Source organism: Chanodichthys erythropterus, chromosome 7 (assembly GCF_024489055.1).
Source record: "Chanodichthys erythropterus isolate Z2021 chromosome 7, ASM2448905v1, whole genome shotgun sequence".
Classification (NCBI taxonomy): Eukaryota; Metazoa; Chordata; class Actinopteri; order Cypriniformes; family Xenocyprididae; genus Chanodichthys; species Chanodichthys erythropterus.
This window is the reverse complement of record NC_090227.1, coordinates 26,633,602-26,648,991: the sequence shown is the minus strand read 5'-3', so window position 1 is coordinate 26,648,991 and position 15,390 is coordinate 26,633,602. Positions and strand designations below refer to the sequence as shown.

The window sequence follows — 15,390 nt, the reverse complement described above, 5'->3', positions numbered from 1 at the left end:
AAAGTATTAAACAAACAAACAACCAAAAACTACTGTCTCCAAACGTTTGAACAGTAGTGTATATCTGTAAAAAAAAACAAAAAAAAAAACAATTATATATATATGTTGGTTATAAAACAAATTGTCTTTACCGGAAGTACTTTTAAGTGTTTGAGAGAGACATATACAAGTGCACTTGATGTGTAATTAAATGTCAGCACACAGGTTTCAGTGAAGGTGTGTTAGTGGGCCAAGAGACACTGATGTTTACTCACCACTGTTAGAAAACTAGGACACTAGTCCCAGCTGAGTCATGTCTGTGTGATACAGCTTCTAAATGTGTGTGTGTACTGTCAAAACTGTCTACAGAGAGAGAAAGAGATAGAGAGAGAGAGAGCGAGAGGGAGAGAGAGAGAGGGAGAGAGAGATGATAGCCAGATGCTATGCTGACCTTCTAAACACTCTGTCTCAGATGCCCATAGAGAAACACTGCCATTAGTGCAGCTCTGTTCTCTCTCTCTCTCTCTCTCTCTCTCTCTCTCTCTGTTTTTTCACTCTGATACATATGAGCTGGTGAGCTAATTGGTCCCAGTGGAACATCAGTTTTGTCATTTCTGTTGTTGTGAAAGTGACATGCGCACACAAACACACTCATTCTGTTCCAAAACTTTCTAGGGCAAATTTTCATGGACATGCCATGTGCACATTTTACTACCGACAAATTATCATGACGCTTGTAATCTCTGTTTGTCTCTCTCCAGGATAGCTGCGCAAGAGTGCTGCTGTTCAGAGGGGCGAATAAGGAGATTAAGAACTACAACAGCCAAACTGCCTTCCAGGTGAGAGCGCAAGACCTCTGGGATCCTGCAGATCAAACACCGTGGAAGAGTCAATGGAGCAGGATCTTATTTAAACTGATGCTGTCATTCACAGCCCATGAAGCCTAACTGTATTTAACTTAAGGCCCAGAGCAGTTCACACTGGGCTTCTGATGCCATGAAGTCATTAGCTCCATCTACCTTGCCAACATTTGGCCAAAATTTATGTTAGCGCTGAATGCAACTACCTCAGTGAACATTTTGATTCAAGATAGCGCGCAAGAGAAATTTGGATTATAAATATAAACATATTTTAATCAATAGTAAAGTGATGGTACATGAAAATATAAATTTGATATATACAGCAGTACTGCAGTTTATTATAATTTTATAGTATGCATAATATATGATATTCCAAAATATTCCAAAAGAATCCATGATATTTGATAAGAAACCATTGTACTTTTTTGTTGGTTTACCATGGTATTACCATCATGCTAGTGTCCAAAATCCAGTGTCCATTTATTAATCTTTGTTAAAGCTGCAGTCCGCAATTTTTTTGTGTTATAAATTTACAAAAATTATATAATGAGAATATACAACATGAATCCATTTTCCAAACCGTGTTTTTGTCTTATCCTGAATCATTATGGTACACTTATAATAACTGACCAGAATGGTAGGACTCGCCGCAGAGTATCACAGTAACTGCGTGACTCGCCATAGACATACACTGAGAAAAGTAGCTCCGGCTACAATGTTCTTCTGCAAGACGCGTGCAGTTCTGTTTATTAACCGCTAGAGGGCCAAAAATCGCAGACAGCAGCTTTAATGTTAATTTCAACATTTACTAATACATTATTAAAATCAAAACATTAGTTAATGCGCTGTGAACTAACATGAACAAACAATGAACAACTGTATTTTCATTAACTAGCCTTAACGAAGATTAGTAAATACAGTAACAAATGTATTGCTCATGGTTAGTTCATGTTAGTTAATACATTAACTAATGTTTAACTAACGCACCTTATTGTAAAGTGTTACCAAAAATCCATATCGTTGAGCCCTGCTTGTCTCACATCTTTCATGATGCTCGCTGCTTGAACTCACAGTACAATTGATGTTGACACAGATTTTCTGCTCAGATCAAAGTTAATTTGTTAGTAAATGGGGAGGGGGAGCCCGACTTGGTGCGGCTGTATAAACCAACATGGAAACCATTAGACAGCTGCTTTGATTCAGCTTTTAGTGAGGAAAAGTTAATTAGCCCTCATCTTCATAAAAGAGAGAGAGAGACTTGTAGATCATTCATGTATCATATTAGACAGAATCAGTTCTTATTCTGTTTCTCCCTTTTGTGCCATGAGACCTGTTTGCTCACATAGCGTACAGAAAAGTAAAGTACCTTATTGCAATGATGTACCATGTAAATCTAATGGCAGTATACTATGGTACTTTGTAGGGCTGTGTATTGACACAGATTTCACAAATCTATTTGATTCTGATTCACAAGCTCTTGATTTAATATATGGGTCAATGACATGATGGGTCTTTTTTTTTTTTTGTCCAAAGGCCTTAATAATAATAATAAATATGACATCCAAAGCATGTAAGGTAGTACAATTAGATCTCTTTTATTGAATCGAAAAGGTTTTAATTATATTTTGCTACAATTAAAGGTAATTTAAAGATTTTGAAGTGTCAAAAGGTCATTTGGTTTAACCGTCCAAAGGCCAATACAGCCATTTCATTTGTGATTAAAATATCTTAAAATGTAATAAATGTATATAATTTTATAATATCATATATCAACATAGTGCAAAATGGTATTAAAATTATGTATAGAAGTCATTGCTTTGTTATGAGAAAGAGTGTCCGGAAAAATGAATTTCATTGATGTCATTTGGAGTAACCAATATAAAGTGACCGATTTGGATCAAGTCATGCGATCAATATTATGTGACAGGAGAAACATCATTCAGACACCTGCAAAGGACCACATGGTTGTGAAGCAAACTAACTCTCTTTTAACTATTTGAAAAATTCATGTTCTCACTTGCTCATACGCATGTCACGAAACATCAGGTCATTTGGTACAACCGCTATAAAACATGGAAAATATTGTAATATTTTAAAATCTTGTACTAAATATAAAATGTATGATTGTCCTATAGCTAGATATCAGCCTGTTAGCATTGTTTGAAAATATTAAAGTAATTCGGTATAACCAAAACTGTCAAAATTTTGGTTAAACCGAATGACTTTTTGGTGACAAAATTTGTCCATCTTGATTATAAAAAAAAAACACAATTTTAATGTTAACAATTAATAAAACTTTAAAATTAATTATGTCTCCATTATGTTTTTTACACTTTTAAAAACCTAATTCGTCAATGACCCTTATATATATATATATATATATATATATATCTGAGGTACAGAATGCCTAATTCATGCCATTTTTGTTTAGATATAAAGTAAAAGTTTATTGACTTTCTACTCTAATTCATTGTTGCGATATAAACTTTGAAATGGCTGTAATAAAAATACAATAAATGAGACATCTAACAGGTTAGCCAACATTAGAATAATATAATAAATTTGACAGCAATACGACATCTCTATACATTTCGATAAGTTGTACTGTGTTTTTCAACACAGGCTACCTTCTGAAGTAACACTTCAGTATAAGGAACACATATTCACTATTAACTACAACTTTTCCCTCAATAAACTCCTAATTTACCTCTTAAGAATGTAAAATAAGGTCATGCAGAATAAGGCATTAATATGTGCCCTTTTAGACCCTTTTACAGCCCACATGATCAAATAGTCACGAGCGCAACAGAAGTGGTGTTGTTCCCCAGTGGTTCTAACGTGTTAGATATGATTTATATGATTTATATGCTCGTAATTTCTCTCGGGTGTACACGCTCGGTTTCTCAACTAAATACGTATATATATATCTGGCCACTGTATATTTGGCCATCTGCTAACGTCTTCTATCCACACCCCTATAGTACACGGATCTGGTAGCCGGATACCATTTGATAAACTCAACTTTTTAAAATAACTTTCTCTGTCTGTGTTGCTTAATCCGCTCGTGTAGCTTGACATGCTGCTGATTCTCGCCATAGTTTCGTTGCCAAAATGCGCGCGCATACGTTGCTACGTCATCATTGTGTACAAACAGTGAAAGGGTCTTTTAAGTACTAATAAAGAGCCAATATTCTAGTAATATGCATGCTAATAAGCAAAAGACCCTACAATAAAGTGTTACCCATTCTGATGTTGATTCATGTATATTTAGTGTTATAACTAGCAGTACAGATGAATAGATGATCGGTTCACGTGTGCTTTACGCTGCCGCTTAAACTGAGGTGGCTACAGCGATCTGTCACGCCACATCAAAGAGCTTTTGTTGGACGGTAGATGGATTTATATTAATTGATATTGTCAGCTCAGCCCTAGTACTAGGTACATTTTGCATAGCTTTTATCACTTCACACTACAAATAATTGCAGCTTTATAATCAATATTTTATGTCCATTTAACTTAAATTATGTTGGTAGGTAGACAGGATAATGTAGAGCTTGTCAGAATTATTTTGTGATACTGAAAACTGGCTGTACTTTATCGCTTATGAATTGCTGGATTAGATTTTTGGGTAACACAATACCCTGTTATGAATTGCAGGCAGTGTTATAAAACAGTAACTGGGGCTTTTTGTTTGCCTAGGGATGTGCAGCAGGGAAATAACCCATTTTTCTTTCTTTCTATAGGTGGCTATTATAGCTGGGAACTTTGACCTGGCAGAAATTATAAAGACTCACAAAGCATCAGATGTTGGTAAGTGTCTCGTATACCTCCACCATCATTCGCTACTATCGAATTTGAGCAAGCGCAAAAGGTCCCTCGTGTTAATGAATCCCTACAAACACAACAGAGCGCCACAGCCCGCGAACATGAAAATGAGAGTGGTCCCCTGTGTTTCTGTGAGCGTTTGTGAGTCCATGGTGTTCGTGTGAATGAGAGTCATCACTCTAATCGCCAGCATCGACGGCAAGGCTAGCTCATTCCACACGTTAGTTCTGGCGGGGAATAGCAGGCAGCCAGTTGTCGGGCCGCTGTAATGGATCGTACCCATTAGTGTGGAGTACCATTGTCATGGCGACGGACCAGGGTTAATCCCCGAGGCTCAGCAGGTGTTGGGAGTTTGATTTGAGCCAATGGGAGTGTAGCCGCAGGCTCCGCTATCTCATCAGAACGGTGTGTGACCTCGATGAAGGATGGGACGTATGCTCTCACACACAGAGAGAACACACAGAAGCAGCCTTAAAACACGCCGTTTATGGGACAGAAACTGGTTTTCATCACTAATGCTGAAGCCTCTGAGAATGTGTCCATTTTGTCTTTCTCTTATTTCCTTACCATCAGTTACCGAGAGGGAGGAAAAGAGAGAGTGAACGAGTGTGTCCTGAGTGGGTTGGACAGTTGGCCTTTTCACTCTGAATGGATGGGCAGAAGAGTAGAGGATTTAGCAGACAGCTTGACTACAGAGCGCAGTATTTACACTGGCCAAACAAGCGGCCCATCTTAAGTGGCCTGTCTTAAATGTTCTCAGGGTGAAACTATTGAAAGAGTAGTGAAATAGTAATATATATTATTAGTACTCAGTTTATTATTAGTAGTCAGTTTGACGTCGATTTAGTAAAATTAATCATAATAAAATGCAATAAAAACAGAATTCAGCTGCACAGGGGGAAAAATATTTTCTTAATTAGTATTTTTGTCTTGTTTACCAATAAGTTTTATTTTAACATCCTTCATTTATACAAGATACATTTACTTAAAGGGTTAATTTCCCCCCAAAAAATAACATTCTCTCATTGATTACTCACCCTGATGTCGTACCCAACCCGTAAGTCCTTTGTTCATCTTCGGAACACAAATTAAGGTATTTTTGATGAAATGCGAGAGCTCTCTGACTCTTCCATAGCAATTTAATCACCACTTTCAAGCCCCACAAAGGTAGAAAAGACATTGTTAAAATAGTCCATGTGACTACAGTGGTTCAACCTTAATTTTATGAAGCAATGAGAATACTTTTTGTGTGCAAAAACAAAACAAAAATAACGTCCAGGTTCTACTTCAGCACGCCGGCTCATTATTGGCCGGCTCCTGCTTTGTTTGGTTTTTGCACACAAAATGTATTCTCATCACTTCATAACATTAAGGTTGAACCACTGTAGTCACATGGACTATTTTAACAATGTTTTTACTACTTTTCTTTCAAGTGTAGGGTTTTTTTATTTTCAGCCTAGTTCCGAAAACAGTTCTGGTGTGATGGGTGGGCGAATTGCGAGGATCATATCCTTTAAAGGTGCCCTGGAATCATAATTTGAATTTACCACGGCATAGTTACAAGCGTTCAATACATGGAAAAGACATACAGTGAGTCTCAAACTACATTGTTTCATCCTTCTTATGTAAATATCATTTGTTTAAAAGACATCCGGAAAACACTCGGATCTCAACATAACACCGACTGTTATGTAACAGTCGGGATCATTAATATGTATGACCCCAATATTTGCATAATGCCAGCCCATTCTATGCATTAGACAAGGAAAGGCAGTATTAACGTCTGGATCTGTGCACAGACAAGGTAAGCAAGCAAGAACAACAGCGAAAAATGGCAGATGGAGCAATAATAACTGACATGATCCATGATATCATGATATTTTTAGTGATATTTGTAAACTGTCTTTCTAAATGTTTCGTTAGCATTTTCGTTTAATGTGGTTAAAGTTACCATTGTTTCTTACTGTATTCACGGAGACAAGAGCCGTCGCTATTTTCATTTTTAAACACTTGCAGTCTGTATAATTCATAAACACAACTTCATTCTTTATAAATCTCTCCAACAGTGTAGCATTAGCAGTTAGCCACAGAGCACAGCCTCAAACTCACACAGAATCAAACGTAACCATCTAAATAAATACTTTACTCACATAATTCGAAGCATTCATACAGCATGCATGATGAACATCTTGTAAAGATCCATTTGAGGTTTATTTTAGCTGTGTGAACTTTGTTTATGCAATGTATAGTCAAGAGCTGGTGGGGCAGAGGGAACGCATCTCTTAAAGGGGCCGTGCTGAAAAAAATCAGTGTATAGTTAATGATGCCCCAAAATAGGAAGTTAAAAAAATTAATAAAAAAAAATCTATGGGGTATTTTGAGCTGAAACTTCAGACACATTCAGGGGACACCTTAGACTTATATTACATCTTGTAAAAAAAACAATCTAGGGCACCTTTAATAGAGACATCTCACCTCATTAATATTATACCAGTGAATGTACTGATAAGCCCTCGCGGCTCATGCTTCTCATAAATGTCATGATATCAATGCAGAGAGAGAGGAAGAGAGAGAGAGAGCGCACAAGAGAGAGGTGCACAAAGGCAAGCTGCATGATTATTAATCTTTAAAAGATCGCGTTCTCGATTTCATCACTCACGTGATCTAATTCCTAAATGACAACGATTCGCCGTGTATATTATACCTTTGACAAAAATAAAACCGTGACATTCAAATCTGCATTTGTGCTGCCGTTGATCTAAAGAGTTATCATGTTTATAAACAGCTTCAAACTATCTTGTCAAACACACAGTATCATTATTTTTGTGTGACAAATATTCCAATTATCACAGAAGCGTACAAAAGTGTATTATTCAGATAAAAAATAAATCACCTTTTGAAAGTGCTTCTAATAACCACTGTATGCATCGTTACGCCACTAGGAGGCAACAAATTACTGTTAAAAATGTATCTATCACTGAATCATTCTTTTAGAAACAAATTAAGTCTTTATGAATCCAACTTACAAAAATATTGTTTCACCTGTCTAGATCTTACATGTGTGTTCAAGCATCTTATTTGTGTTGAATTTGTGGTAACAATTTACAACAAGGTTAATTTGGTAACATTAGTTAATGTGTTAATAACATGAACTAACCATGAGCAATATATTTGTTACTGTAATTGTTAATATTTGTTAATGTTAGTTAGTAAAAATACATAGTTTGTTCATTTTACTTCACAGTGCATTAACTAATGTTAACAAATACAACTCTTGAGAATGTTAGAACAAATAATAAATATTACCTTTGTTAAGGTCCAGCTGGTGCAATTATTTCATTTTATAAAAGGGAGTCTTAGGTCACTTAACTCATCTCATACTATACCTCAGACCTCTAAGCAACAGTTATGATTAGAGGGTAAAGAGGACAAGATATGACATTGTTTATTTGTACATCATTGTAATGTTTAATCATTGTTTAACACTTATGGCACTTTTTTCCAAGTCTTCATTTGGCTGTTTTTTTTGTTTTTTTTTAATATCGCAATAAATATCACATCGTGGACTTTATATTGAGGTATTATCGTAGATTTTGATATCTTTACATCCTTACTGTCTATGGAAGAGTCAGAGAGCTCTCAGATTTCATCAAAAATATCTTAATTTGTGTTCCGAAGATTTGTTCTTGCGGGTTTGGAACAACATGAGGATGAGTAATTAATGACAGAATTTTCAGTTTTGGGTGAACTAACTCTTTAAGATGCAAAAATGTTTAGAAGTAAAAAAAAAGAAAAGAAAAGGTTTTCTCATTTTTACTTATTTAAGTGTCTGTCTGTCTGTCTGTCTGTCTGTCTGTCTGTCTGTCTGTCTATCTATCTATCTATCTATCTATCTATCTATCTATCTATCTATCTATCTATCTATCTATCTATCGTCCGTTCATATATATATATATATATATATATATATATATATATATATATATATATATATATATATATATATATATATGTATGTATGTATGTATGTATGTATGTATGTATATATATATTGCACATGCCCACTGTTATAGGATGTATTGTGTTGCGTGTTCTTGTTTCACAACCTGCTCTGATTGGCAGAGAGCTGTTCATATCTGATCAGGTGACAGGTGGATGTTCAGTACAGCGGTTTGATCAATACTTAATTTACATTAGAGATTAGAGAGAATCAGCTATGAGACTGACAGCAAACCATATGTCAGGATGACAGCACAGTGCACTCTTTTATCCTGCTTGTTTCTTTCTCTCTCTCTCTCATTCTATCATTAAGCATAGCTGTCATTGAGCCATGTGAACTCTTTTGACCCTGATATACACGGCACCTTGCATTTTAAACTATATATTAGCTTTGAAACAGCAACAGTACAATGTTTTACCTGAATCTAGGAGAGGTGAGATATTGCCATCTAGTGTTGATGTTCCTTATAAATTGCTTCCCTCACTGGGAAAAAAAAAAAAAACAGCCTCATATCTTGGTTACTGGAAAACAAGACAGTTTGTTGTGTAATATTCAGTTCTTTACCCAAAAACCATCCCAAGCAAATGACCCCTGTACTAGCGGTCAGGAAAAAGTGTGTTTTGGTTATAAATTATAGATGAGGTGCTTTGTAATTTGAGTACATCTTTTGTTTACCTCTATGAATGCCTGATGAGGTTTCTGTACCCTTCATTTACAAATTATGCTAATTGTACCTGCCACTTTGTCAGGTACAGCCCCCTCTTGTTCAAAGTGCCCTTTTCTTGACATCTGCTTTTCCTGTTTTCCAGTGCCTTTCAGGGAAACGCCTTCCTACACAAATCGCCGGCGCGTGACTGGAGGTGACACTCTGACATCATCACGCTCTCTGCCTCGCTCCGCCTCCGACAACAATCTGAACAACGTGGCTGACTCCGGCCCCGCCCACTCCCCCGTGCCGTCTCTGAGGAGCCTGCCCCCTTTGGCGCACTCCGGGATCGACACGGCGGCCGACGGCAGCCTGCAGAGCACAGGCAGCTCACTTTCCTCACACTCCCGCTCGCCCTCCCTCCAGCGCGTCACCGAGGAGTCCGGCACGCACGCAGTACGCCGACACACACCCCTCACGCACTCCCACAGCCGGGGACGCCTCAGGTAAGCATCGCACAACCACAAGTCCTGATTTGCACCTACAGATCTCCGCCCAGAGTTCTGCAGATTTCTACTCATCATTCATTAATATGGTCAACTGGGTGTTCGTTTATGAAATATTTTGGTTAATTTTATTATACACTCTAATATCGATAGCATCATTAAAAATGCTGGGTTAAAAACAACACAATTTGGGTCATTTTTTGGTAACCCAGCATTGGGTCGAAAATGGGTGAATGTTAAAATATGTAACCCAACATGTTGGGCGTTTCTTTTCTTTTTTTACATTATTAAAAATTTCTTTATTGCTGGATTCAAATGATAAAATTAACCCAAAATTGGTTGTAAAATAAAGGTACACTATGTTATTTTTTTGTTTAAAATTAATAAAATTAAAAGTCAATTCTCACCATCAATCCTTCTTCCAAAACGTGTTTTGTCTTACCCTGATTCACCATGGTAAGCCTATGATTAGTGTCTATATTTTAGACCAGACAAGATGGTTTTTGTGGGAAATTGTATGCATACATCACTCTCCTATGCTTGTCTTGTCATATCCGTAAATAAAGAAAAGTTGCTCCTGCTACTTTGACGTCTGTATGGTGTGGGAGTGAGAACGAGCGAGAAAGGTTGACATGGAGCACGTTAAATCTGAAACCTCTGGGTAATCACATCTTTAAAAAAAAAAAAAGGCTAACAGAGGAGAGTCTGCTGGCAAAAAGAGAACATGACAGGGCTCATAATAAAACCAGAATCGACATTGGCTTGGCTTTTTGAAGATGGTGAGATCTGAGGGATTTGATGTTGTAAAACAGATGCGGAGATGGCATTTTTATTACTCAACAGGTGAGTAAGGCATTTCATTAAGGTTGTTTTAGTGCTGCGCTGGAATTTATTTTCAAGGAAGTACCGTGTCTATTATTGGGTATAGCTACAGTAACGTCTTCATCTAGTCAGCTTAAGATCATTTTTATCTAAGCTGGTTATATCTCTAGTAGTGTTTTTTTTAGCAGTGTATTTAGTATTTTTTTTTTTTTTTTTTTTTTTTGAGCAGTAGGATAACCATAGCTAGATGGCCAAAAGTTACATAGGCTGCGATTACATTGGCACAAAAAATCTGATTTTTTACTCACATCTGACATGGATCAGAATTTGTTGCACACTGATTTTTACGCATCCAATCTGAGCCACTTCCAAATGTGGTTTTAAATCAGATACATATCCGATATGTGGACATGCAACCTATGTCTAAACATGCATATCCGATTCCCCTTGGAATTGCAGGCCACCACAAGGTGAGGGCAACACGATTGCTCACTAAAAGATAGCTTTTATGTTGTATTTTGAAGCAGACGTGCCTATATGCACTCACACTAAAATTTGCAGCTTTATTATTGAGGTGGAAACTTTATATGTCTATCTATTCTATCTATTCTACACACACTCAGCAGCTGAATTTCAACCTCTGCCATGTTAATTTAAAAGGGACTGTCCTGTTTTTTTGTTTTTTGTTTTTTTTAATAAACAAAAAGCTTCACTGGGTAGGATACTCTTTCTCTCTCACGTGCACGCTCTCCCTTGCTCCCTCTCTCGTTATCATTCATATTCGAATTCATTTAAATAACTGTAATCTTACCTGCTACTTTGTTTCATTTCAGAATTGTATATCTAATGACTGTAGATAAAATAACCCACACAAATTATCTTTATTTTCCATTCTATATCCGTTCTGTCAGATTTCGCACTGCAAAACATCCATGACGCGGACAGCTGTTAACTTTTCCATTCTGGCAGGTAATCATGGCCACCCAACGTATAATATATATAAATAATTTTAATAGCACGGTCGTTCAAAACCTGAGGGTCTATGCATGTGCATGTAAAGCTATCATTGACAATTATTTTGGGCGGGAATTAATTTAAACACAGATATCAGATACCAGTCGCGTCTAAAGAGAATGTAAACAGACTGGCCAAAAAATCAGATATGGTCAAAAGATCGGATCTGTGCATTAACACTTGCAGTGTAAACGCAGCCATAGTGTACCTTTAAAATCACTTTTACAATTGGGTTTTTATCAGCTTCTGTATCCAGCAGTCACAACCCAGCATTTGGTTTAAAAAATAACCCAGCATTTTGTGTATTAGAGTGCAGTTTTTATCAATTTACCCACATTTTTCCATGTAAAGTCAGCAGATTCTGTCTGGGCCTGTGATTATTAATTCCTTCATTAACAGCACTGCCAAATGATCAATGATTTAATTATAACTCTCAACATATCGGTCACACATCGGCCCCAATAAGAGGGGTCAAACAATGACAAAGTGTGCATTGATAATTTTTTTTCTAGCATCTTCGCTTACAAAAGTATTGTGACCATCACATGGTTCAGTGATGCACTTACAACAAGTACCATGGTATTTTGGACGTAAGAAAGCTTCATGGTATTTTGTATATATTTCAAAGTACCATATTGCAAATTATTATTATCATTACCATTATCATCACTGCAAAGTACATTTCTATAAAGGTGGTATGAAATGGTAACACTATGGTACTTTTAAGTATACCATGGTACTGAAATTCATGTTGAATGACATTTACATGGTATTGCATGGTATTTCAAAGAATAACATGGTAGTATTATGGTACATGTTAAGAATTCCTTGGTATTGTGGTACTTGAACTTGTTTCAGGGTAGTGGCATCCTGTTCTTGGACGTACCATGGTATACAAAGTACGTTTATGGCCTCTGAGACCTGTAATGAATGAAGTCGCTCAGATTTCTCGTTCGCCTCCATCTAAAATACTAACTCTGTTGTAATCTATCACATTCTTACTTGATCGACATTTGCTGCTTTTAAATCGTGCTATTCTGTTTAATAATGTTTAATATATATTCAGATTAGACTCTCCTCTCCTACAGAGCTGCAGGACATTGCTGGAATCGACTGTGTTTTGGGACTCCAACAGGCATTATTGAATTTCCCAGCAATATTGCTTTAAATCTCATATTGTGTATTTATTGCAGGGAGATGATTGACAGGTTTTTAGAGACCGTGAGACATAGCACTTTATAATTGTGTAGCTTCCAAATGGATGAAGAAAACGTAAAACTTGCATGGATTAATTTGGAATTCAAACTCCTAGAGTTGTGTCTAATGTAAATAAGAAATACTTTGAATTATTCCAAGGGTTGGTGGGTAGTGGGTGTTTGGTGGTTGTGTTGTGGCGCTAATCAGCACAAATCTGACACTGAAGAGACAGCAAAGGCTGTTTATCACTGCACTGCCTTTTAGAGCAGGTGTAATGGTTCTACTGTCTGAAACACTAATCTGAAACATGCTAAATCACACCTATGCCACACAAAACTGTGCAACTCGCATGAGAGACCAGACTCAAAATTGATTCAGATTGACTTTGACGTTAGCATTTTGCTAAACTAACAACATGATACTCTTGATTTGGAAACGATACTGAAATAAAACAAACAATATATTGGCTTCTAAAGCCACTTTTTGTCTATTCAAATCTTTCATCTGCAACAGTAATCTGATGTTTTTGAATTATCTGGAGACATTTTTCAGGAAATATATTATTAGTAATAATAATATATTATTAGAGAATGTATAATAATAATAATAATAATAATAATATATTATTATATATACAGCATATATACATAAATATATTAAATATATTTTTAAAATACAAATACACTTTTATTTAAAAGTTTGGGGTCTCTCTTTTTTTATTTATTTATTTTTTTGAGAGAGAAGTCTTTAAGGTTTATGAAGGCTGAATTTAATTAAAAGTAAAACGATAATATTGTGAAATATAAATAAAATTTAAAATGGCAGTTTTCTATTTTAACATATTTAAAATGTTATTTATTCCTGTGATGACAAAGCTGAATGATCCTTCAGAAGTCATTTTAATATGCTGATTTGGTACATATTATTATTATCAATTATTATATTGTACTGCATATTTTTGTGGATCATTTTTTTTAGGATTCTTTTAAGAATTTAAAAGTTCAAAAGAACAAAACTTTTCTTCGTCTTCACTTTGAATTAATTTATATATATAATATATATTAATTTTGTATATCCCGGACGAGCCCCCAGCTGTTAGATTTTCCTTGCTGGAATAAAAAGGAAAAAATATCTTACTAACCCCAAGTTTTGAACAGTAATGTACATTTATACATTCTCACAGCTATCCATCTAGCACGGATTATAAACCTCAATGCATTCTGGGATTTGCCTATCCACAAAGGATATATATGTACCTTTTCTCTTTGCATTTTGGCAAAACCCAGAGGCAGCAACATTACATGCCTGTGATGCCTTAAAATGCTGTCTAGATTGGGAGCTTACCAGATTTTGGAATAGTATTTTACTATAACCATGTTTCAAATTTATTTTTTATTGCACAGGATACATATTGCAGTTTTGTAGGTTAGAAAAGTGATGGCTACTTTCTGAAGCCATTCTTTTGCGTTGCATAACTTCCTTCAGAAAAAAAGTGTGGCTTTGTGTGCTAATTTGGACCTCAGGACTCTAATTTTACCAGCAGGTGTATAGTGTACTGCTGCTGAACAACAATTTAGGGCTCACTGTCTGTCTTTGTCTGGTCCTGAGGGGCGTTTGCTGTGTTCTGTCCTAGTTGTCCATCTGTCAGTATTTCCTGACATCCTGGCCTGCTAATAATCAGAACCCCCGGCACCAGTGTGTGTGGTTTGTTTAATACACAGAATGTGATGATACATACAGAAATTAAGCCAAAGCGTCTGTCCTTGGTGTCCGGTCTTCTATAAAATTCCTCACTCTTTCTCTCTGGCCCTTTGTCTAGCTGTGTCCACCTGTCACTCCCTGAGGTGACCATGGTGACCAGGAGAGTGTGTAATTAGTGCTGTAGTGGTGCGGTCAGTACTGGCCGCCCACTTCCTGTTCAGGGTCAGATTCGAGGCCATGACACATTGTTCTAAACATTGTCAAAAATTGGATTTAGAGATCACATGTCGCTGGGTGCACAGAAGGCAACAACACAGGGAAAACAAAGGTCAGGGGTCAAGTGCGAATGTTATTGGTTTTCAGTATATTATATTGAGTTAACTTTAGCTCTTGCCATGAATCCATAAGTTATAAAAAGAAAAAGAGCTGATGAAGCTTGATGGTGTCACTGAATATATATCCCAAACTGTTCGTCCGTGCTTGTCAAATATATAAACCATCAAGTTTTTAGTTTGGTTACACTTTGTAGTTACATTGTAATTACTCAAATAAGTACTGAGTACTATTAATTAACTACATGTACTTATTATAGAGTTAGGGTTAGTTACTTGTAATTATGCATACTTTACTGTTATTACTATAGTAAGTACATGTAGTAACGTGTAACTACGGTACTGTAAAATAAGGTGTTACCGTTACCGTGTAACAATTCTTGTTTACAGTGTATGTCAGTGGTCATTTTTTAAAATCGCCAGCCGTTGCCTCTTGCACACAGAATGCTAATTTATGGGATTCATTCCCACATTTAAATGCTGTTGTTAATCTCAAAAACTCTGCCTT

At 36.2% G+C, this 15,390-nt stretch overlaps 1 protein-coding gene across 10 annotated transcripts in view; it reads left to right on the top strand.

The window, feature by feature from the left end:
* shank3a (SH3 and multiple ankyrin repeat domains 3a) overlaps positions 1-15,390 on the top strand; it is a 377,964-nt gene that overhangs the window by 237,033 nt on the left and 125,541 nt on the right. For all 10 annotated transcript variants that reach the window (XR_010895495.1, XR_010895498.1, XR_010895494.1 and 7 more), the window contains 3 exons: positions 741-818; positions 4,583-4,649; positions 9,474-9,816. Coding sequence is in view for 3 of the 10 variants with exons in the window: in XM_067389993.1 (XP_067246094.1) it covers positions 741-818; positions 4,583-4,649; positions 9,474-9,816 (488 nt within the window). In the remaining 7 variants the exon portion in view is untranslated. The remainder of the gene's footprint in view (positions 1-740; positions 819-4,582; positions 4,650-9,473; positions 9,817-15,390) is intronic.